Source organism: Tupaia chinensis, unplaced genomic scaffold (assembly GCF_000334495.1).
Source record: "Tupaia chinensis unplaced genomic scaffold, TupChi_1.0 Scaffold000007_1, whole genome shotgun sequence".
Classification (NCBI taxonomy): domain Eukaryota; kingdom Metazoa; phylum Chordata; class Mammalia; order Scandentia; family Tupaiidae; genus Tupaia; species Tupaia belangeri.
In genome coordinates, this window is record NW_006159436.1 from 2,655,918 (window position 1) to 2,679,645 (window position 23,728).

A 23,728-nucleotide genomic window follows, 5' to 3' on the forward strand; every position below is an offset into this window, starting at 1 on the left:
CTAAGTGCATGCCCAGAATCCTGACAGGATGGAAAAATCGTTGAAAAGGAATTGTGATCATGTCCCATTGGGGGTTGCTTTTGCTCTCTTCCTTTTTCTTTGTTTCTCTCTGGTAACCGAAACAAAAACAATGAGATAACAGTATAGAAACTTTTTTACTCACTCTTAATTTATTACTGATGAAAAATGTTCTCATGTGGAGAAATGATACATTTTTACTGGTACTGGATTGCTGTGGAATGATAGACAGTACAGTAATCACGAGATGCTCTAGTTGATTTGAGTGCAGCCACTCCTCACTTAACGGCCCACCTGTTTAACGACTGCCCAGACTTGACTACTTGTCCAGTGCAGAGCACCCCGTTCTTAGTCTTTGTCTCATTCCCACAGTCAGTATTTACTACATGAAACATTTGCAGTCAGGCTATTTTATTTTATTTATAAATTTGTACTTTATTGTGCACCCAGCGTAGTGTTCAGAATAAATGCAATGACCATTAAGCCAGATTTGTATTATTGTGTTGTATGTCTTGCCCCTTTCTGGCATTTAATCTAATATATAGTTTTCATATGGGAAGAATTACCCTATTCTAGTATGTCATGGCTCTTGTTGGAGTATGTGTGGTATCATGTAAAATCTATTGAAAAATATATGCCTTGTGGTGCCATGACACACCACAGGACACCTGCCTTTAAGCTCTTTGTGTATTGACCAGTTTACTTAATGACCTAGAAATAGGGATGGAACTTGGTTATTAAGTGAAGAATACCTGTATTTTAAGGACGCATAGTAGAACAGGAAGGATAATTTGAGCTGTCTCAAAAGAAATCTTAGCAGTAGGTCATAACCTGAATTATGTTAGGTTTCTGCATTTTTGTAGCTCAAGGATTTTAATAATATTTTCTTGGATGAGCTTAGGTATTTTAATAGTTGTACATTGCACATTGAAATGATCTACCAGAAGCACATAAAACATTTTTTTTTTTTTTGGTTTCCGGTGTTATCTCGTATTGCTCATAGTGAAAACTTTCAGTTGTATGGCAGTTTTCACATCTAGTATATAGAAAACAGAATTATATAAATGTTAATACTATTATTATTTTTTGTTTAGATTTCCTGCAATGGTGAAATGAAGTAAATCAAGATGAGCAAATTAAAAGTAGTATCAGAGAAAAGGTATGTAGTAATTACAGAAATAATACATGAAACTAGACACTCAGTACCTTGAAAATATGTTTAAGTAATAGGATATTGTATTTACCTTCTTAATATTTAACAGTTTTGGGACCAATTGGTGGCATGTTGGTTGCAGCTAGATCCCAAATAGCTGACTGCCTAGTTCGAATCCCAGACCTGGTAGCTCAGAAAACATGCTTGGCATGTATACATGTGTGTTCAAAATCCTAAAAGGGAAAAATGGAGGTAAAGAGATTGTGACATGACCATTCCCCAGGGAAGGTGCTTTCTCTCTTTCTCTCTCTCTGACTTGTTCTAGGGAGTGCATGTGCCCTCTGGCAAATTAAAAATGAACTTTATGGTTCAAACAGGAGTCAGCGAATCATGATCCATGGGCTAAATCTACCTACCTCTTATTTTTGTATGACCAGTTAGCTAAAAATGGTTTTTATGTTTTTAAATGATTAAAAGAAAATAAAAATAAGTATTTTGTGACATACGAAGACTACATGAAATTTAAATTTCAGCATTCACCAAGTTTTACTGAAGCTCAGCCATGTTCATTCAAAATGGTGATCTGGAGTGGTGGTGGGGAAGACTATTATAGTCCACTGTGCCTAAAATATAGACTATCTGGCCCCCAAGTTACAGCACTTCATATCATTTCTGATAAAGCTCTGGTATACTGAGAAACTGTCTTAACATTGGTTTGATTTCTTTCAGTTAAAAATCAGACAAATCCAGTCAATTCTGTATTGGAATTTTCTTAGTTATACAGCCTTGAACAGATAGCTTAATGTTGTTAAGCCTCTATTTTCTCATGTGAAATTATTTTACTGATAATGCTTTTACTATAGGACTGGGAAGACTATTTTCTGGCTGACTCAGTAAATGACAGTATTAATATTGATAATAAAATTTTCAGCTTTGTTGTGATGTTGTGTTTTATATTTACATATAAGCTACTTCGCATTTATAGGTATGTTTTGAATATGTTTTATAATGAATATACACACAGTTTTTGCAGAAGTGATTTGTTCTCTAAGTTTTGTATTTACTAGCTATGTAATATCTCATAATGAATTGCATTGTTCATATACTTGTGTAATTTCTCTAGGAAAGGAATTAGGCATTATTTGTGTTTTATAAGGGAGCCATGATCAATTTGGGGCTAGTTAACATCTTACCAATATTGATTCTCTTGACTGTTTGAACATGATATTTATAGCTCTCTTTTTATAGTCTTTGATTTTAGTAGTATTTTGTAACTTTCAGTGTACTGGTCTTTTAACTTGTCAGTTTTATCCCTATTTCATAATTTTTCATGCTATTTTTAGTGATACTCTTTCTATAAATTTTGGTTTCCTGTTGATAGTTGCTGGTATATAGAAATATAATCAATTTTTATATATTGTTCTCTCTCTTTTTGTTTTTGCTGTAGACTTGCCAGAGAGAGATAGAAAGAAAGAAAGAAAGGGCAAGTGAGAAGCCACCTTCCAGGGGGGATGGTCATGCCACAATTCCTTCTCCTCTGTTCTCCTCTTAGGATCTTGGGCATGCACACACACACACACATACCTGGCATGTTTTCTAAGCCACAGGGTACAAGACTAAACTGCAGTTGGCCATGTAGGATCTAGCCACCTTAACCAATGTACCATTGGCTGGGCCTGTTTTCTTTTTTTTTTTTAAATCGCTATTTCTTTTCTTTTCTTTTTTTTTTTTTTTAAGGTTACTTCTTTCTTTCTTTCTTTTATGAGAGAGAGTCACAGAGAGAGAAAGAAAAACAAGCATCCCTGCCAGGATATATGCTATACTCCTCTTCCCAGTATTCATAGCCAGCCAGGATCTTGGTACCCATGGACAAGCTTGCCTAGCACGTATAGGCCAACCCAGGAACCGGACCTTGATCTTCTGTATGGCTTTCAGCATTGCAGAGTGTTGTGTTCCTGCTGTGCCACTGTGAATAGGCTTGCATATTGTTCTTATATCATTCAATGTTGCTATACTCACTGTTAATTCTAGTAGCTTTTTTTTGTATACTTCGTTAGATTTTCTGAAATAGAAAACCTTGCTATTTGTGAATAAAGATAATTTTGCATCTTTCTTACTAATCTGGATATTGATTCTTCTTATTATTGTGCTGGCTAGAACTCCCAGTACAGTGTTGAATGGAAGTGGGCATCCTTGCCTTATTTCTGACCTTAGGGGTAAAGCATTTCTTTCTTTCTTTTCTTTTTATTTTTTTGCTATAGATCAAGTGTGCTCGCTGGAGAGAGAAAATGAGAAATCCCCCCCCAGGTGGGATAGCCATGCTGTAATACATTCATTGTCTTCTTTGGATTTTTGTGCTATAGATCAAGTGTGCTCGCTGGAGAGAGAAAATGAGAAATCCCCCCCCAGGTGGGATAGCCATGCTGCAATACATTCTTCATTGTCTTCTTCGGATTTTTGGCATGTATGCCACAGGCACCTGGTGTGTTTTTCAAGCTGCTGGATCTGGGACTCCAACTGCAGAGTGGGCCATGTTGGATCCAGCACCTTAACTATCATACCTCATGCTAGCCTTTGTTCTTTCACTTGTAAGGATTTTTGTAAGCTATGGATTTCTGTAATTGCTCCTATTTTAGTTTGCTGATGGTTTTTATGCAGTATGCGTGTTGGACTTTTTGGAAAAAAAAATCTTGTATTAAAATGATTGCATGAGTTTTATCTTGCAAGATTGTAAATAGGTGAATTTTTTTAATTTAAATTTATTCACTGTACATCATTACAGCATACAAAATGAGATTTTCCATCCAGAATACACTGTATATTGGTTCAGTTAAGCATATCAACATACATGTTATCATCAACAAGTAATTTTCTGTTTTTTGTTTCCTGTATATTTTGCTTTTTTCTCCATCCTTGATTCACTATCTCTCACCCTCTGCCATCTCTCACTCTCCTCCCATACTGTCTCTGGTACCTATGGTTGCTTTCTATGCCTTTTCCTTCCCCACGTTTTGTTGATTCACTAAAGATCTTAATTAATCTAAATATTTTGAATAACAAGTACAGCTGGTATATACACATCCATAGACACAAGTCTGACTTTAGGCACAAACCTCAGTGAGTACAATGAACATACTATAAAGTAGCACCTAGCTGGGGCTATTAGCTTACTGCAGTCATCTAATCTATCTTCTGTTGTGGTTTGATCTTCCCAATTAAATTCTGGGATATAATATTCAATCCAGACTTGTCCCTATGATTAAGTTGGCCATTTTTTTAGTTTTTTGAACTCTTATTTCTGTTTGACTGTATTTAATTTTCCAGATATAGCATTCCCTTGAGAACTTCTCAGAGATCTGGTCTGGTGCTGGTAAGTTCTTTCAGGTTTTGTTTATCTGATAACGTTCTTGTCTTTTCTTCCCACATGAAGGAAGATCTTGCCGGGTACAGTATTCTTGGTTGAAATTGCTTTTCCCTTAACACTTTGAATATATTTTCCCATTCTTTCCTTGCTCTCATTGTTTCTGATGAGAGGTCTGTTGTTATCCTGATGGGATATCCTTTGTAGGTAACTTGAGTTTCTCTCTTGCCAGTCAATCTTAGTATCTTGTTTTTGTCTGTGGTTTTGGTCAGTCTGGCTATAATGTCTTGGAGAAAAATCTTCTTGGGTTGATTCTGTTTGGGGTCCTTTGTATTTCTTGGGACTGAATCTTTGAGTGCCTCTCTAGGTTTGGAAAGTTTTCTTACAGAATTTCATGGAATAGATTACCAATGCTCTTATGAGTCTCTTTGCCTTCTGGGATACCAATTATCTGGATGTTTGGACATTTGATTGTATCTAGTATTTCTCATATTTTTGGGGGCAGTTTTCTCAGTCTTCATGGTAGATTTTTTAAGGCCAGCAGTTTTCTTTTCTACATCTGAGATTCTATTTTCTGTATGATCTAGTGCTTTTAATACTTTCAAGGGAGATTTTGACTTCCTGTATTATAGCTGTCATCTCTAATAGGTCCATTTGGTTCTTTTTTAAAGTGTGTAATTCCTCTGTTAGATCTTGGAAGAATTTACTCACCTCCTGGAACTTGTCAGCTCCTTTCTCCTTTCTCTTCTGCAGTTCATTGTCTCTCTTCTCTTCCATTTCTGTTAGCTTCACTATTATTTTATATTCTGAATTCTTTATCAGACATTTCCATTGAACTGTCTGTGGAAGAAGAGGAGTTATTCTTTTCCCTTGGAAGAGAGAGATTTTCTTGCTTTCCCATATTTCTTGTGGTCCTGTGGTGATTTCTAGTCATCTGATGGATGGTGTATTTCTTCCTAATTCTTGAAGTTCAATCTGAACGTTCAGGAACGTGCAGAGAGAGGTGTTCTGGAATCATTTTGCTGTTCTGTTGTGATCCCTTTGTGCAGCAGATTCAGTAGATAATGAAGAATATGTTAACCCTAATAGTATTTTGATGTTTGGCTATAGTTCTCTTAGATCTGTCTAGAAACACAGTAAATGGAGATTGAGGGGCGGAGAGATGAGATAAAAGAAAAAGAAAAGGAAACATAGAGAGAGAAAAAACAAGAAGAAGAAAGAAACAGAGAAAAAAAGGAAAAAAATAAAAAAACTAAAAATTATTGTGGTTTTTTTTTTTGTTTGTTTGTTTTTTTAAAAAAAAGCACATAATTGAAAACTGCCTGAGTGTGCCACATGAAATCACTAGTTCTCAGAGCTATGGAGGAATCTTCTGAAGGCCTGCCTCTTGCCTCTCCTGGGTGGGAGGGGGAGAGGTGATTATTAACAAGGTAAAGGTGGGGCTGAAAGCAAGAAAATACTTTGCCTTAAAAATTTTTTTTTAAAAAGGAAAAATTACAATAAAATGAGAAGACAGAAGCAGAGAGACAGAGACACAGAGGCAGAGATAGCGAGAAGGCTAGAGGGGTCCCCTACCGCTCAAGTTTGTGGACTGGAGGCTGAATTATCAGTAGAAAATCTTCATTTCTCTTTTTTCCCTGAAATCACTAGTTCTCAGGAGCCATGGAATTATACTGAATGATGTTCAAGTGTTTAAACCAACCTTAAATTCCTGTGATTTACCCTATTTGGTCATAATATATTATTAACTTTTTCATATGTCGTTGGATTTGATTCGCTAGTAAGTTGTTGAGAACTTTTGCATCTGTGCACATGAGGCTGCTGGCCTGTTGTCATCTTTTCTTGTAATGTTTTGGTCTGGTTTTGGTATTAGGGTAGCAGCCCATAGAACTTTGGAATGTGAAGTACTCCATCTTTTGAAATATTTTTGAATAGTTTGTATATAATTAGTATTATTTCTTCCTTGAATGTTTAGTAGTTTTCATTGATTGACCCATCTTGGCTTGGGATTTTCTTTGTAAGAAGTTTTTAAAGTATAAACTCACTTTTTAAATAAACTGTTTCATCTTGAATGAGCATTGGTAATTTATATCTATGCAGGCTGAGTAATGGCTCCTGAAAAATATCCACATTTCTTTTTTTTTTTTTGGAGAGGTTTTTGGCTATAGGGCACGTGCACTCACCGGAAAGACAGAGAGAGACAGAGAGATAGAAAGTGAGAAATCAGCCCCTAGGGAGGGTGGCCACGCTGTGATCCCTTTTCCTCCATTCTCCTCTTGGGATTTTGGGCACGCACGCACATGCATCCGGTGTGAGTTTAAGCCACCGGGTCTGGGACTCAAACCGTGGTCGGCTACATGGGAGTTTAGCGACATAGCCATTATGCTAACTGCTGATCCCGAAAATGTCCACATTTCAATCCCTGGCACTTGTGACTATGTTCCTTTATCTGGTAAAAGGGATTTTGTAGATGTGGATAAATTAAGGAGTTTGAATTCAGGAGATTATCCTGGTTTTCTGAGTAGGCCCACTGTGGAGGGTTTGACAGTAAGATCAGCATCCACAGTAGGAGATGTGATGATGGAAGCAGGAAATTGAATGATTTACAAGAGACCTTGAACCAAGGAATGCAGGCAACCTCTAGAAACTGAAAAAAATAAGCAAATGAATTCTCTCTCAGAGCCTCTGGCAACTGTCCCTTCATACACCTCTTTAATCCACTGACGTTGATTTTGGACTTCTGCCCTCCAGAGTAAGTTTGTGTTGTCTTAAGAAACCACGTTTGTGGTAACTAGTTTTAGCAACGGTTGGAAACTAAAATGGTACCTTTTAAGGAATTTGTCTGTTTCTTCTATTTTGTGCAATTTATGGACATGAAGTTATCCAAAGTATACCTTTATTGATTTTTTTTTCTAAAGAGAATTCTATTATTACACTTTGTTCCTGTAAATATAGTTTTATTTGTTTTAGGTTTCTGCCATAGGTCATGTGTGCTTGCCAAAGAGAGAGAGAGAGAGAGAGAGGAAGAACGAGAAATCACTCCCTGGGGGATGGCCACACTGCAATCTTCTCTTCCATTTTCCTCTTGGGATTTTGGTCATGCATGTACACAGCCCAGCCTGATTTTTCAAACTGTTGGATCTGGAACTCAAACTGTGGTTGGCCATGTGAGATTCCAGTGTCTTAGTCACCATGTCACTTGCTGGCCCTTATTATTATGATTTTAATTTAATTTTTATTTTAATAAAATAGGGCTGCTTTCACTTGTTCTTTTTGAAATCACTAGTTTTGGAAAGTTTGATTGTGATGTGTTTTGATTGTTTTTTAATGTTTCTTATACCTTCAGTTTAGTGTATTGACCTTCTTGGGTATATCGTTCATCAAAATTGGATGGTCCAGCTGCATTAGTCTCATACAACTTAATATTTCATTTTAGCCTTTTGTAGTTTAATTTAGGTCTTTTTAAATATTTCTATGTGGCTAACTTTTTGTACAAATGTAATACTATTATGTTTGCACAAGCCAGAACCCCTATTTTAATCTTCTTGTCTGTTAATTCTAATGTTGTGTTGGTTCTTTTATTCATTTTGGTTGATTGTTCTCATTATAGATTCTACTTATCTGTTTCTAGGTGTGCCTGTTAATTTTTGTGTTTCTGTGCATGTCTGGTTTTGGTCAGGCTTTCATTGGTAATTTTTAATAGGTGAATTTTATTTATTTATTTATGTATGTATGTATGTATGTATGTGTATGTATGTATAGAGATTTTTGCTATAGGTTGCATGTGCTCGCCAGAGAGAGAGAGAGACAGAAAGTGAGAAATCACCCCCGGGGGGATTTTGGGCATGCATGCACATGCACTCACCATGCATTTTAAGCCGCTGGGTCTGGGACTCAAACTGTGGTTGACTACGTGGGAGTCCAGCGATGTAACTATTGTGTCATCTGCTGGTCCTGATTTTTCTCCCTGAATATTCTTGAACTTCATTCTGTGATGCAGTTATGTAGAAACAACAATTTTTGTTGTTTCTTTGGCTTCTATTTTATTAACTTCGGAGGAGCAATTGACATGTCTTTTAGATTCCCCTCTCCTATTTAAAACACTCTTCTTGGTTCCTGTGGTACCCACTGTCTCTTGTTTGTTTTCCTACTTCTTTGGCCAGTGTTTCTGTCCTTGGCACTCAGTCCCAAACATTTTATCTTCTTAACCTATACACACTCCTTGGGAAATCTCCTCAGAGCACTGTTGATTTACTCCTCACTGTATTTACATCTTCTCTGTATCAGCATGGCTATTTGGTGTTGCCACTCGGAAGTCTCCTAATGATCTCTAACAGTATGTTTCTCAAATCGAGTCTTTGTAGATCTTTTCATCCTCTAGGTATTGGTCTGTTGATGACATTCTAACCATGAACAAATGCAGCCTGTAAATCTAGGAGTCATCCCTTGTTACTGTTTTTGTTAGCAGTCCACACCCAGGCAGGCAGTGAGTCCTGTCAGTTTTATGTCTGTCACTAAAAATACGTCGTTAACTTGTGTACCTCTCCACGGCCATTATTGCTGCTTGATGAGGCTCTCATCATCCTTCCCAGAAGAGTATAGTAGTCTCCTTATTTATTCCTCTGCCTGTATTCTTGATTCCTTTGTCTAATCTGTTCTCTTTATAAGAACCAGAAGTATCTTTAAAAATTGTGTTTCTGGGGACCAGCAGTTAGCGTAATGGCTATGTCTCTGGACTCCCACGTAGTTGACTGCGGTTCACGTCTCGGACCCGGTGGCTTAAACTCACGCCGGGCACGTGTGTGTGCGTGCCCAAGATCCCGAGAGGAGAATGGAGGAGAAGGGATTGCGGCGTGGCCATCTACCCTGGGGGGTGATTTCTTGCTTTCTATTTCTCTGTCTCTCTCTGTCTGTCTGGTGAGCACATGCGCCCTATAGCAAAAACCTCTCAAAAAATATAAATAAATAAAAAAAATTATGTTTCTGGAGCCAGTAGGTGGCATGGTGGTTGGGGTGCTGGACTACCACGTGGTCGACTGTGGTTTGAGTCCTGAACCCGGCAGCTTGAAACTCACTCTGGGCACGCATGTATGTGGTACCCAAAATCCTAGGAGGAGAATGGAGGAGAGAGAATTGTGGCATTGCCTTGCCCCACTGGGAGGATGATTTCTCACTTCTCCTCTCCCTGTCTCTCTCTCTTCAGCAAGCACATGCACCCTATGGAAAAAAACTTAAAAAAAAGTATATCTAAACTTGTGATATGTCCAGCACTGAAAAATTGTGTTTTCCCCACCTCTTGGAAAGAGCTATCAAAACAAAACCCCAAATTAGGCATGGTAAACAGCTCAGTGCTTTTTATTATTCAGTTACTGACAAAATTGGGGAACCTTATCTGCATATTAAGCAATACGTGTAAGGCTGCCAGATGTGGCTGGGACGCTGCGCAGGAGCCCCTTGGGAAGTGAAGGCAAGAACAGAGACAAAGCAGTGGGGCCAGAAGAGCAGATACCAGAAATCTGCAACAAAAATATACATGTCGAAGGTTTAGTGTGAACCCTGAATTGTTTCATGACAGCTTCATAGCCTACTATAATTGAGGCATGCATGGGTGGGAGCACAACCATCCTTGGACCTGGATTGATTCAGAAAAGTAGTGTAGACAGTAGATAGTATTACCCAAAGTGGTTGGTCTTTGTGGCAGGAAAGGAAATAGCCATTGAATTATGGAACTTAATCAGCCTGGAAAACTACCCAGGCTTTCCTCTACTTCCCATCTCCTTATAGGAGTTTGTACAAGTTACTCATCAAGGAAAATTCAACTTATTCCATGGGTAATGAAAAGATACCGAAAGAAAGAAGAACAAATAAAAAAGGATCAACACCTACTAACAAAAAGTTTTTATAAAAAATAACTATTGTAAAGCAGGTGAAAAGTCTCACAAAATATTCTATTATAAATGAAAAAAAATAGATGGTGCAGATACTTCTGTGAAGATCATAAAGCAGAAACTGAGAGATGACCTCGTGAGTCAGTAGGAAGAGATGAAATGTGAATTGGCCGTACTCGAAAAGGAAGAGAAAATTATTACAGGACAATTCAGTTGGAAGGAGCACAGACTAGATAGATAATCTAAAAGCACAGCACAAGGCATAGAGAATAGTAATGGAGAAAGTGAAACACAATTTTATGGGTACAAACAAAAAAGAAGGGATTAGAGGAAAAAAGCTGGACCTGGCAGACTTGCAAAAGAAATCTAATATACTTGTAATTGGAATTCCCAAAGAAGGAAATTGAAAAAATGGGAAAGAGCATATATTTGAAAAGTATGTTTTTAGAAACATATCAAGAACATTTTTGTTGGGTGTGAGGGATGGAGAGGAGGAATGAAGACGTGGAATGTGCAGGCTGTGTCAGGGAAAATTGACCAGAGAAGTCAACATCAAGACAAATTTTACAAGTTTTGAGCCTCAAGAATAGTCTTTTCTGGTTAAAAAGATCAAATCATTTATATGGGGGGAAAAGGAGGATAACAACAAAGAAAAGCTGTGTCAAAAGGAAATAGAAATTACAGAGCGTTATTAATATAGTAACGAAAGTAGATAGTGCCAATCTTCGGAAACAGGTAGTTTCCAAAAAGAAATTCACATTTTTTTCTTTCTTAATTGATCTATTGGTAAAGATAGAAAACAGGCAATACAGCTTTCAAAATATGGAAATTCACTATCTTTCCATTTTTAGAGTATCTTTAGAAATGTCAAAATGAGGGGCTAGCAGTTAGCGTAATGGCTATGTTGCTGGACTCCCATGTAGTCAGCCATGGTTTGAGTCCTGGATCCCGCGGCTTAAACTCACACTGGGGATGTGTGCATGCATGCCCAAGATCCCAAGAGGAGAATGGAGGAGAAGGGACTGCAGTGTAGCCATCCCTCCTGGAGGGTGATTTCTCACTTTCTGTCTCTCTCTGTCTTTCTGGCACTCACCCTACAGCAAACACCTCTCCAAAATAAAAATGTCAAAATGAAGAATGGATCATTTTTTCCATGTTTGTAATATGTCTGAATCTGATTTTTGTCTCCTCTTATAGGATTTTTAATACTATGTTGTGTTAATGGCTTTTTTTCTTTTCTTTTTTTTTTTTTATTTGGAGAGGTTTTTGCTATTAGAGCGTGTGTGCTCACCAGAAAGACAGAGAGACAGAAAGTGAGAAATCACCCCCCAGTGGGGATGGCCACGCCGCAGTCCCTTCTCCTCCATTCTCCTCTTGGGATCTTGGGCTTGCATGCACACGTACCCAGCATGAGTTTAAGCCACCAGGTCCGGGGCTTGAACCGCTGTCGACTACATGGGAGTCCAGCGACAAAGCTATTATGCCAACTGCTGGTCCCAATGGTTTTATTTTGTAGATTACTTCACTACTTGTATGATACAGCTGACTTAATTATGTGTAAACATTTATTTTTGGTTCAGATAAAAAGTATAGTGCACTGAATACAGCATTGTATTATTAATACTTCAGATATAGGTTAAGCTGCTTGTTAATGGATACACCACAGTACAGTCACTGAATATTCAAGTTTATTTCTATGGCTAAATATTTAAGTTTATTTCTATCCTATTTAACCCAGAGGTGGTTGTTTAAGGGTGGTAGAGTGACACCGCTTTTTCTCAGTAAATGGTTTCTACCTTTGGGTTTAATGCATATTCTCTGGTTCTCACCACCTCTCAGCTAGAGGGGATGGGGAGAGGATGCCCATCTTGTTCCTAAAGACAGAACCTGAAAAGTGGCCTATATTATTCTTAGATCTCACTGAACTTTGAAATATGGCCATGCTTAGTGTGGAAGTCCTCAAGGCTAGTCACACATATTATAGTTTTCTTTCTTCTGGGCACATGGCAGGGTTATATTATATTTTCTTTGAGGTTATCCTTGTGACTGGCTGACTTACTTTAGCTATAAAAGTGCTATTTGTCATTTCCAGGTGAAAGCTTGAAGAGCTAGTAAATCATTTGCCACTTCTCTCTCTCTCTTTCTCTCTTTTTCCTCCTGTTCTTGTGGTCATGAACTCATCTCTGGCAGCTTGGGTTCTTGAGCGAGTACCCTGTTGACTTGCACTGAACGTGTAATGTGAGCAAGAATTTCACTTTTGTTGTGTGGAATAAGCTAAGGGGATTGGGAGTATTTTTTCTTGGCTAGTGTAACTGAACCCAGAGGTTCTCAAGGTTTGAATACACCTCACCTGGCCCTCAGGTGTACAGGTCAGAACTATTTTCAGACTAATACTGAGACAGTTTCTGTCTTTTCTGCTCATCGTCTCATGAGTGTAGAGTGGACTTTTCCAGAGGCTGCATGATGTGTGACATAATAACATACTGAATGCAGAAGTGTAGGTAGGAATCTGTCTTCTGGGGAGTCAGATGCTAAAGAGACTTGCCATAATGTAAAACACCGCCGCTCTTTTTTCTAAATTTTTGTTTTGGAAAATACAGATATCTTTCATAAAAATATGTTGTGTGGTGAAGATAATATTAAGTGAATTAATGAGTGCATATTTAACAGTTTTCTGTCTTATTCTGTATCTCCCACATAAAATGGAGGAAAAAAAGTTGTGTGTTCAGTATTTGGAGAGAAACAGTAAAACTGTGATTAAAGAAAAATAGTTGTTAATAAGGCACAAACATTTCTGAAAGATAATGTCATTGTGAAAATTAAGCCCTCTTGTTTGAAACTAAATCTTAAAATTCTGTGAATCCTGTTTTAGATCTAAAACTTTAGTAAATTTTAATGAATGTTTTGCTGTTAAATAGTTTTACCTTATTTATGAGGAAATTTTTAAGCCTGCATTCAATTTACATTTGGTTGTGAAAAAGGTAATAAAGTTTATTTATAATGTGAAGATAGGTTTTATATACCTTGCCCTTGCTTGGGGAATTATTTGTTGCAAAGGTAATATCTGAGTATCATTGAGACTTTTTGTAATATCCAAGTAAAAGAAAATGTCCTTTTGTAAGAAAATAGCTCTGAGATTAAATATAAGCTCAAAAAATCAAAAATGAATGAGACCATTAGAGTGAAATAAAATAGTGATAATGCCTTTAAAATGTACATTTAAAATGAATTTGTCTTAATGGGTTCTACATTGGTCTATTTTCCAATTCCACGCAAAACTCTTGAGGTAAATATTGGGCCATCGGAAAAGTCATGGCGCATTTTTGCATGGAGAAACATAGAAAAATATGGCATGACCTTTCTGATGACCCAATAACATAAGTAGCTGTAAGTCTAACCTCCCAAGGTATAGGTTTCAACCTCATTTTGATTCTCTAAAGATAATGGAAAGCAGTGTATTTCCTTCTAAGTGTCTTTATTTAAAATGTTTCTATTTTGCAGTACTATATTTCAAATTGCTCATTGTATAGCTTTTTAAACTTTTCTTCCCTTTTATTCCTACCGTCCTCAGATTTTCCAAAATTTAACAGTCGAAAGGTAGAGCAGCTCTCTGGTGTTCACTCTCTGCCTCCTTCCTAGTGTCAGTGGTCTTGAAATTTCAGAGCTGAGTTGCACAGTGACTCAGAATATAATTTTGTTCAGTTTTTATTCTGTTGATGAGAAAAATAGAAATAGAGAAACTGACTTAAATATTTTCTCCATTTCCATTTGCCTTCCTTAAAAAAATGATCCATCTCTCCATTATTTGGTAGAGCATATGATTTCACAAACATTTAGATTCAAGCTGATTTTTTTTGTAGTGTAATTTAATTCTAACTTTTTAGTGTTACTACTAATAGGAATAGGATCTGAAGGTTATGTTCTGTGTGTTTTGTAGGCTTGTGAATTTGTTTTATGTTGAATATTTTGAACAGCTTTTTTTTAGTTATTGAAAAATAATACAAGATGATCTTTTAAGAGAAAACAAATTGAGCAAGCCAATGTTGAATTATTAAATTTCAAAATTTTGGTTTTCATGATGCACATTTCTCTGAAATTTGGAGAAAATTAAAAATGTATTTACATACAGTATACATACAGTGGTCTCTTAAATATCATTCACACCAAAAAGAAACAGGCTTTTTGGAGAATCGGTTACTTCCATATCAGCAGCATAAAAAAACGAGAGAAAAGTCTAGAACAGCAGTTCCCAAATGTTTTGGCTTCAGAACCCCTTTATATTCTTAAGTTAGTGATGGATTACAAAAGCTTTTCTTTATGTGGCTTATTTTTTCCACTGACATTTATCATTTTCCAAGTTGAAACTGAGAAATTAAAATATATTCATCCGTTTCTTTAAGAATAACAATAACAAACTCATTGCATAACATAATATATCATGTTTATACTAACAATAAATATATTTTCTAAAACAGAAAAGAAAAATGGTAAGAACAGTGGCATAGTTTTATTACATTTTTGCATGTCTCATATCTGGCTTAATGAAAGACAGATTCTTTAACTGTTTCTGAGCTCAGTGTCTCATGATGTATACATATATGTGCATAAGTGTATATACACATATACATATTTAAAGATAGAGTCTTGCCATGTCACAGTCTTCTTGTCTCAGCCTCCCTGAGTTGCTGGGATTATGGATATATGCACTGTGCCCAGACTTTACACTGGACTTGGAATTGAATCTGGGCCTCCCACGTGGTCACAGCCTGGGAAACCCAGAGTCTTAGCGGTGCATATCACTATGACTGAGCTCATTTAGATTTATTTTTATATGCAGTGGTCTTGTTTTTGAAGGCTAGGGAAAAAAATTCAGAGTCAGATATGTAATTAGTAAAAGAAGAGGTATTTTAATAGTCTTTTCATATATTGCCCTTTGATTTATGGTAGAAGAAAATAAAATTGTATGTTCAGTATTTGGAGAAAAATAGTAAAAATGTGATTAAAGCATGGATAATAGTTAAAATGAGTATTAAAAGAGTCTTGAATGATTATACACTTTGGAAATAAAACCATATTTGAAATTGAAATTGAAATTGAGATGGATATTTTTTGATATTATGTTAAAAATTGGTAAGGGGTAGTTTTCTTTTTTAAATTTATTTTAGTTTATTTTACATTTACATGTCTTTACAGTGTACATTTCTTTTTCTTGCACAAATACCATGCATGTCAGTCAAGACAAAGATATTACTATATACATTATCATCAGCAAATAGCTTCTCATTTCTTGTCAATTAAGCACACTTTTACTCGTTATTTCCTTCCCCATTCTTCTTTCTCCCTTCCATACTATTTTTTTTTCACATTTTCTTGATTCAAAAAATATCTTAAACTAAAAATATGGACATAGCTAAAATCTAGTGACTGTAATTTTCTTCTGAAACATTTTTTTCCTCTCTCCATTCCCCCTTTGACCAAAGAGAGGTATAAACTAACTTATTTGCAAAAAAAGAAAATTGGGTTAATCTCAATTTGGTCTGTTATTTGCACAAAGCCCAGTAAGAATTCAATTTCTGATATAAGGCAAGAGATACTTTTGTATTACTGAACTTATGTAAATAACCATTCTTCCACAAAATAAGAATGCTCACAAATATTTTCCAATTACAAAGGGGTTAGGAAGGGAGAAACGTTTCTGTTTCAATTAAAAAAAAATGTTTTTAACAAATTGTTTGACTGATCAACCACTAAAAAAAAAACCAAAATTCTTAAATCTGGAAGACAAAGCATAAAAGAAAATCAGTAATAGGCAAAAGTCATAGAATTCTATTTCACAAGTTTAGTCTCATGTAATCTCTCTTTTGTTGAATTTGCAGTGTTACTGTGGCCTGATCTTTCTGTTAAAATCCTGGAAGTTATCATTCAACATTATTATTGATATTTCCAAACTTGTCCGTACCATTAAGTTGGCCTTTTTCTTGGTCATATATATATGTGTGTGTGTGTGTGTGTGTGTGTGTGTATAAATTTCAAAATAAAGGGAGAGGGAGAGAGAGAGAGAGAGAGACAGAAAGAAGACAAAGACACTCCTACCTCGCTTCACTAGGTGTTGGGCCAGAGGAGAGGTTTAGGGCAGAGGCTTTCTGGTTAAAGGGTCAGGGCTAGACCTACCTCAGATGCCCATGGATTCTCACTTTGCTAGGTGTTGGGCCGCAAGGGTAAGTAGTAGTTTTCTAAGGTTAGTTTCAATATGGCATATGAAACTGTACTAATGAATGTTTTGTAGTGTTATAATAAAATTCATTGACCTGTCTTGGAATTTGAATTTTATTTTTCTTTTTGTCTATGTCCGAATTTGTAACTCAGGCATGGTAATAAAATGTCTGAATTACATTTATTTATGTATGAATTTGTAATTTATTTTTTAAAAAGAATTATTTAATTCCATCTGTTATTAACATTATTATTTTAATTTGACTGGAGAGAGACAGAGAAAGGGAAAGTGAGAAAGTAAGCTGCCAGGTCTGGGACTTGAACCATGGTCAGCCATGTGGGAGTCTAGCACCTTAACCACCATACCACCTGCCAGCTCCTGAATTTGTAATTTTGATATCAGGTAAAACATTCTTCATTGGAAACTACTAATTCAGTGAGTTATGTGGATTTTTTAAAAAAACTGGCACTTTTGTGCACACTATTAAAATATCACATTTGTTAATATCACCATACATTTTATCAGAAAATTGTTTATATATTGGGAAACTGTCAAGGTCATGATGGGAGGTCAGTATTTTCCAGAATTTTCACTTTGCTTGAAAGCTTAAATTTTAACATTAGGACAATCTATCAGTTGTTTCTTGAAAGTAACAGGTTTGCTTTATTTCCATGAAAATGTACCAACATAGCCCCATCTGAATAATCATTGTTTTTGTCTGTCCATTTTTTTTTCTAGTTGACAAAGGGTATGTGGGTTCCCCAGATATGGGGAGGGTGAGAAAGCACCCCACAATGGATTGTGGTCATACTTCAGTCCCATTTCCATCTTTTTGGGGGCATACATACAGAAATATTCATTGTGTTTTTCAAGCTGCCACAGCTGGGATTTGAACCATGATAGACCATGTGGGATCTGGCACCCTTAGCCATGAGCCTTTGAAGCCAGCTTGTCCATTGGTTTTTGAAGTAAAATAATGTTTTATGAAAAAAGAAATGACTAGTTCAGCTTGTAATTCAAATGAGTTACATGAGTATTTTTTCCCAAGATAATCATTGTATTTTAGTGTGTAGCAGAAGTGTTTTAGTATACACAGAATATTAAAATGTATAGTTATGGATGAAATTGGTATTTATTTACTTTTTGAGAAGTTTTTGCTGTAGGGCGTGTACGCTCGCCAGAAAGAGAGAGACAGAAAGAGAGAAAGCAATAAATCACCCCCGAGAGGGGATGGCCATGCCACAATCCCTTCTCCTCCATTCTCCTCTCGGGATCTTGGGCACGCATGCACACGTGCTTGGCATGAGTTTAAGTCACTGAGTACAGGACTTGAACCGTGGTCAACTCCATGGAAGTCCATCGTAACATAGCCACTACGCCAACTACGGGTCCCAAACTTTTAACTGTGAGAGAGTGGTGGGAAAGAATACAATGACTGGTTTTACAGTTTCTTGTCATTACCTGGATTTGTACTGTGGCATCAGCTCTTTACCACCATTGTGTTTAGACTATCCGTGCAAATGTCAATGCTGTGTCAAAGGTAAATAATGCCTTCATATTTTTATGAAAATAGCTTTTGATCTTGTAGATTTTCTGAAAGGGTCTTGGGTACCCTTAGAATTTTGTAGAATGTATTTTGAGAATTGCTTTTCAATTAGAGCCTGTCAGACCAGGGAGTTTGCATGCTGTCAGAGACTAGGATTATATCAAAAGGACTGGGAAGCCAACTTGATGAGGCTCTTTTTGATCAAAGATGAGATAATTTGAGCATTAATAACTGTAGAGGTTAAAACATCAAATACATTTAAATCTGGGGCAGCCAGTGGCATGGTATTGAATGCAGCTGAATCCCATGTGGCCGATTGTACGTTTGAGACCTGGATCTGGTTGCTTGAAATACACACCAGGTGGGTGTGCACATGTGACCAATATCCTGAAAGGAGACTGTAGAAGAAGAGATTGTGCTGTGACCATCTCCCATTAGGTGTGCTTTCTATCTCTCTCTCTCTCTCTCTCTCCAGTGAGCACATGTGCCCTCTAGAAAATTTTAAAAAGTATATGTTTAAGTCTATGAGTTCATATTGATACTTGAAACTTACATACTTCATTGGTCACCTGTGGAGGATTTTAGGAAATGAATTAATTTTTCTAAAAACTGATCAATAAAAATGAATTTAAATTCCAATATTTTCTTGCTTTTACTTGCTGAACTGTACCTAGGATAACTAGTTATGGAATGGAATATTTATGGAATAAATAATTCTCTTTATGAAATTACCTCACTTAACAGATGAAGGAATTAGAATAAGTCAATGAAGAATGGATTGATGCAACTGTGATCAGTGACTGCTTATATAGTAGAAGTAAGATAACTGACATTTGCATTGTAAGGGCAGACTACAATACCAGTTATTTAGAATTCTTGTCAGCAAATAGCCCTTGATCAGATTAGGCCTTTAGATCCGACTGCCAGTTTATGGAAAGCATAGAGTTAACACATCAGTGATAGCACGGTCTGTAATGGCAGAGTCCAGAATGTAGGAAACTGTTGTACAATCAATTTTTTATCCCTTTTCAACAAATAAATTAGAAGAAAAAAAAGAGACTGGTAGGAATCCTATGAATTAAAAGACAAAATGCAATATATAGACCTTGGTTTGTGATTTGTAAAAACTATTAAAGAAAATGAGAGAATTTGGGGAATCTGAACATGAATTAGATATTGATATTAAAGGATTATAGTTACTGTTTTTGGTATAGTAGTGATGTAATTATATTTTTAAAGATGTCTTATATTTTAGAATCTAGATAAAGTGTTGTTCAGAAAAAATGGTCTTTCTGAAATTTGAACCAGTGGGAGGGGTGTGCTAATAGGTGGTACACGTGAATCCATCATTGTTGAAGCTGGGTAAGAGCATAATGGCTCACTACACTGTTTCTTTCTTTTGTTCACGTGTGGAATTTTCCATAATGTTAAAGTTTTTCCTTATTCAGATTTATGATGGACAGTTTTAAGGAATAATTACTTCTTCTTGCAACACTGGAAGAAAAAGTTTGTAAAATATAAACAAGTAAACTTATTTTTATCTGTACATATTTTTTATTTCAAACATTAAGAAAACTTGTGAGAACCAAAGAGAACAGAGAATGATAGAATGAACGCCTGTGTATTGATCACCCAAGAAATAAAAGTTACAAATACAGCATGTACTATTGCCTAGAACATTATTCTTCTCATCCTTGGAGGTACTTATTATTTTGAATTTCATATTCATTATACACATGTGTGTCTTTAGAGACTACATTTTAATATATACTTTATGTACAGTTATATGACATGTAATGTATTTATATATGAGTAGCGCATTTATGTTTATATATTATGCATAATTTGTATACACAAATGTAATAAATTTGCATATTTAACACTTATTTTAATTGTGCTCTATGTATTTCAAAATTTTATTTTTATTTGGAGGTTTATACATAATGATATTTATTTTCAGTTTTGTATTATTCTGGCTATCTGAAAAATTGAGAATATTGTATAAACTTATTTTTAAAGGGTATATCAGTTACATCTTTAAATAATATACTAAATATTTTTCATCTGCCAGATAACCTTTTTAGGTGGAGATATCCAAATTTTTTTTTATTTTTAAAATTTCTATACTAAGTATTTTATTGTATGCTGATACCAGTGTGTATAAAATATTTTTGTGAAATAGAAGGTTATGAAAATTCAGAGGAGTAGATGTTAAGGACTGACAAAAGTAGTTTTGTACATTATGGCACATGTGTTACAGGAAAAGCTTTTGTATAGGCTTCCAATTTAGCTCCCTTGAATATTTAATGGTTCATGAGAAACGGTTTGGGAAACCTTTGAAAGATTTCATTTTACTACAAAAAAGAACAGACTTTCTGGGGTCTGAAGGGATTTGTACATGAAGACACCCCAGTCAGCAGGGGGTCGCGGTGAGCATTCTGTAGACAAACTTATTTTAAGTCTGTGGGGGCCTGGTTGTACATGAAGACACCCCAGTCAGCAGGGGGCTGTGGTGAGCATTCTGTAGACAGACTTAATTTTAAGTCTGCGGCGGCCTGGGAGACCTTCACACGGTTGTGCCTGGCCTCCAGCTGGAGTTGCTGAACCATGTTCTTCAGAGCGGCGACGCTGGAAATCAGACATGGCGGGAGGAGAGCCGGTGACTGGACCATCCGCAGGTCGGTCAGCCAGTAGTCAGTCTACGAGGGACACACGGCGGGGAGCTCGAGACATCCAAATTTAAAGCATTGGGTCCAGTTGTTAATCTGAAAGTAGCATAATAAATGTCTTGTTTTCCACATTTCCAGATACTTTTGTTCATTCCGAAATGTACTATGTATTGCCTATTTTGTGGTGCTGTTCTGAGTAGCAGGGCTATAGAGTGAGACATGCAAGGTCTCTGCCTTCATGGGATTTCAGAGTGATACATTGTGTACAGTTTGGTATTGGATGTGGAGGGGCTAGTGGAAGCAAGTAGTATACAGATGATTGATTTATGATAGGGTTACATCTGGATAAACCCATTGTAAGTTGAAAATGCATTTAATACATCTCACCTACCAAACACCATAGCTTAGCCTAAGCCCACTTTAATCGTGCTTAGAACAATTACAACACACTAGTCTATAGCTGAGCAGGAACATTTAACACAAAGCCTGCTTTATGGTAAGGTGTTGAATATCTTATGTAATTTATTTTACGTTGTACAGAAGTGAAAATAGAAATGATAATTTACCATATGTCACTAGCTCAGGAAAATATCAACAATTCAAAACTTGAAAAATGGTTTCTGGGGACCAGCGGTTAGTGTAATGGCTATGTTGCTGAACTCCCATGTAGTCGACCGCGGTTCGAGTCCCGGACCTGGTGGCTTAAACTCATGCCGGGCGTGTGTGCATGCCCATGATCCCAAGAGGAGAATGGAGGAGAAGGGATTATGGCGTGGCCATCCCCCCTGGGGGGTGATTTCTCACTTTCTATCTCTCTGTCTCTCTCGGTCTTTCTGGCGAGCAAATGTGCCCTAAAGCAAAAATATCTCCCACCCCCACCCCCCCAAAAAAAAACCATAAAACATTTCCTCCCTTCCTCAAGTAGGAGGGAATTTAAAAAAAATGGTCTCTGCAGAACACGTATCACTTTTACACTATCGTATGTAAACTCAAGACATTGCAAGTTAAGCCATCTGTATCTGGGTTGCAACCTGAAATAAGGAGTCAGCTGTATGGAAAGCTTGAAGAAATGGCCCTTCATGTTGAGGGAACAGCAGATACCTGGAGATCGAGCGAAAACTTTCTGTATCAAGGAACTAATAAAAGTCCAGAGCAGCTGAATCTTAGTCAGTGAGGGGAGTGTTGTAACAAAGTCTGAGAGGGAACTGTTAGGCTATGAAAACAAGGTAAAGTTTTACGTGACATCCGATGGGAAGCTACTGAGGATTCAGTAGCAACATGATTACATGTGTGGTTACAGAAATCTCCACAGGTGATAAGATGGATGGAACTACATAGCCACCAATGTCACCTTTCTGGTTTTGATAGTGCCCTACAGTTATATAAAAGTCAACCATTGGGGAACCTGGCTCATTGCACCAGTTTTGCAACTTCCTGTGAATCTTTAATTATTTAAAGATAAGAGGTAAAAGAAATCACTGTATGGAAGTGGATTGGGCGTCAAGGAGGGAAGCAGACGTAGTAGGAGGTTGGGTGAGGTGATGGTGGCTTGGACTTAGGTGTTAATAGATGCAGAGAGAACTGTGTGGATTTGGAATGTTTCAGAGGTAGAGCTTTTATTGGGGTGGCATATGGGGTATGAGGGAGAGTCTAGATTTTCAGCAACCGATGATCTCATATGAGTTTGGGAAGGTTATGCTTAGAAAAGGAATAGGTTGGGAGGACACAAGAATTTTTACATTGGGCTTGTTAGGATAGATCAGCTATTAGAGGTTAAGGCTGCAGTTGAATTCAGCGGCGTGTAGATGATAACTTATAGCTGTGGGATTAGATGATCTCTCAAAGCAGAAGTATATAGAGAGATGAAAAGCAGGCTGGGAAAGAATTACTGGTGGGAGACTTAAGTATCTAGAGGTGTGTCAGACGAGCTAGAAGAAGTAATAACAAAAGCAGGAGAGTATGAGGTACCGAAGCCTAGAGAAACAAGTAGGAGAAGAAACGGGGAACCATCTGGTTTGGATGGTGCTGAGATGATGAATATGATGAGGACAGAGCCACCATAGGAGGGAGAAGAGCAGGTGGTATGGAGGTTAAGGCACTGGATCCCACGTGGCCTGCTGAGATGTTTAGTACCAACCTGGTGACTTGAAAATGATATCAGGGCACGTGTATGTGAGTGCCCAAAATCCCGAGAGGAGCCCAGAGGAGAAGGGATTGTGGCGTGACAATCACCCTGGGCGGGGGGGCGATTTCTCACTTTCCCTCTCTTTCTCTGTCTTTCTGTGGTGAGTGTACACATCTTTTAGCAACAAACAAAACAAGAAAAACGAATAAATTCAGATTATATTAAAAAAGAGAAGTGAACGTAGGAGGTATTGGGGAAACCTCACCGTGCAGAAGGCAAACTAGTATTTTGAAAAGTGGACAATATGTGATGAAATAGATCAAATACATATTTGTCTTTCAAAGAGTGTCAGAGAAATAGAGGGTAGCTGCTAGGAACTTACCAGCACCATTAGAATGTTCATTCTATGAGGGGCAGGGATTGTTCATTTGTTTCGTTTATAGTATGTTGGCAGCACCTAGAATAGCATGATGTGCACAAATGTTTGTGTACTGAATGGGAGCAGGGAAAAAAGATAAAACATTAAGTTTAAAGATCTTGTGGTGGGAAGATGAATATATTCTTTGACTTTTTTAAAGAAAATTTTGCTATAGGGCCTGTGCACTTGTGAGAGAGAGAGAGAGAGAGAGAGAAGAGAAGAGAAGAGAAGAGAAGAGAAGAGAAGAGAAGTGAAGAGAGAGGAGGGAGGAAGGGAGGGGGAGAGAGAGAGAGAGAGAGAGAAAAAAGAGAAGAGAAGAGAAGAGAGAAGAGAGAA

At 36.9% G+C, this 23,728-nt stretch overlaps 1 protein-coding gene and 1 pseudogene across 1 annotated transcript in view; one reads left to right on the forward strand and one right to left on the reverse strand.

The window, feature by feature from the left end:
* Window positions 1-1,111: 1,111 nt before the first annotated feature.
* Window positions 1,112-23,728, forward strand: part of AGTPBP1 (ATP/GTP binding carboxypeptidase 1) — a 134,753-nt gene continuing 112,136 nt past the window's right edge. The window contains exon 1 of the mRNA XM_027775591.1: window positions 1,112-1,177. Within this exon, the coding sequence (XP_027631392.1) occupies window positions 1,146-1,177 (32 nt within the window). The 5' untranslated portion in view covers window positions 1,112-1,145. The remainder of the gene's footprint in view (window positions 1,178-23,728) is intronic.
* Window positions 20,505-23,377, reverse strand: LOC102469766 (guanine nucleotide-binding protein G(I)/G(S)/G(O) subunit gamma-5 pseudogene; annotated as a pseudogene).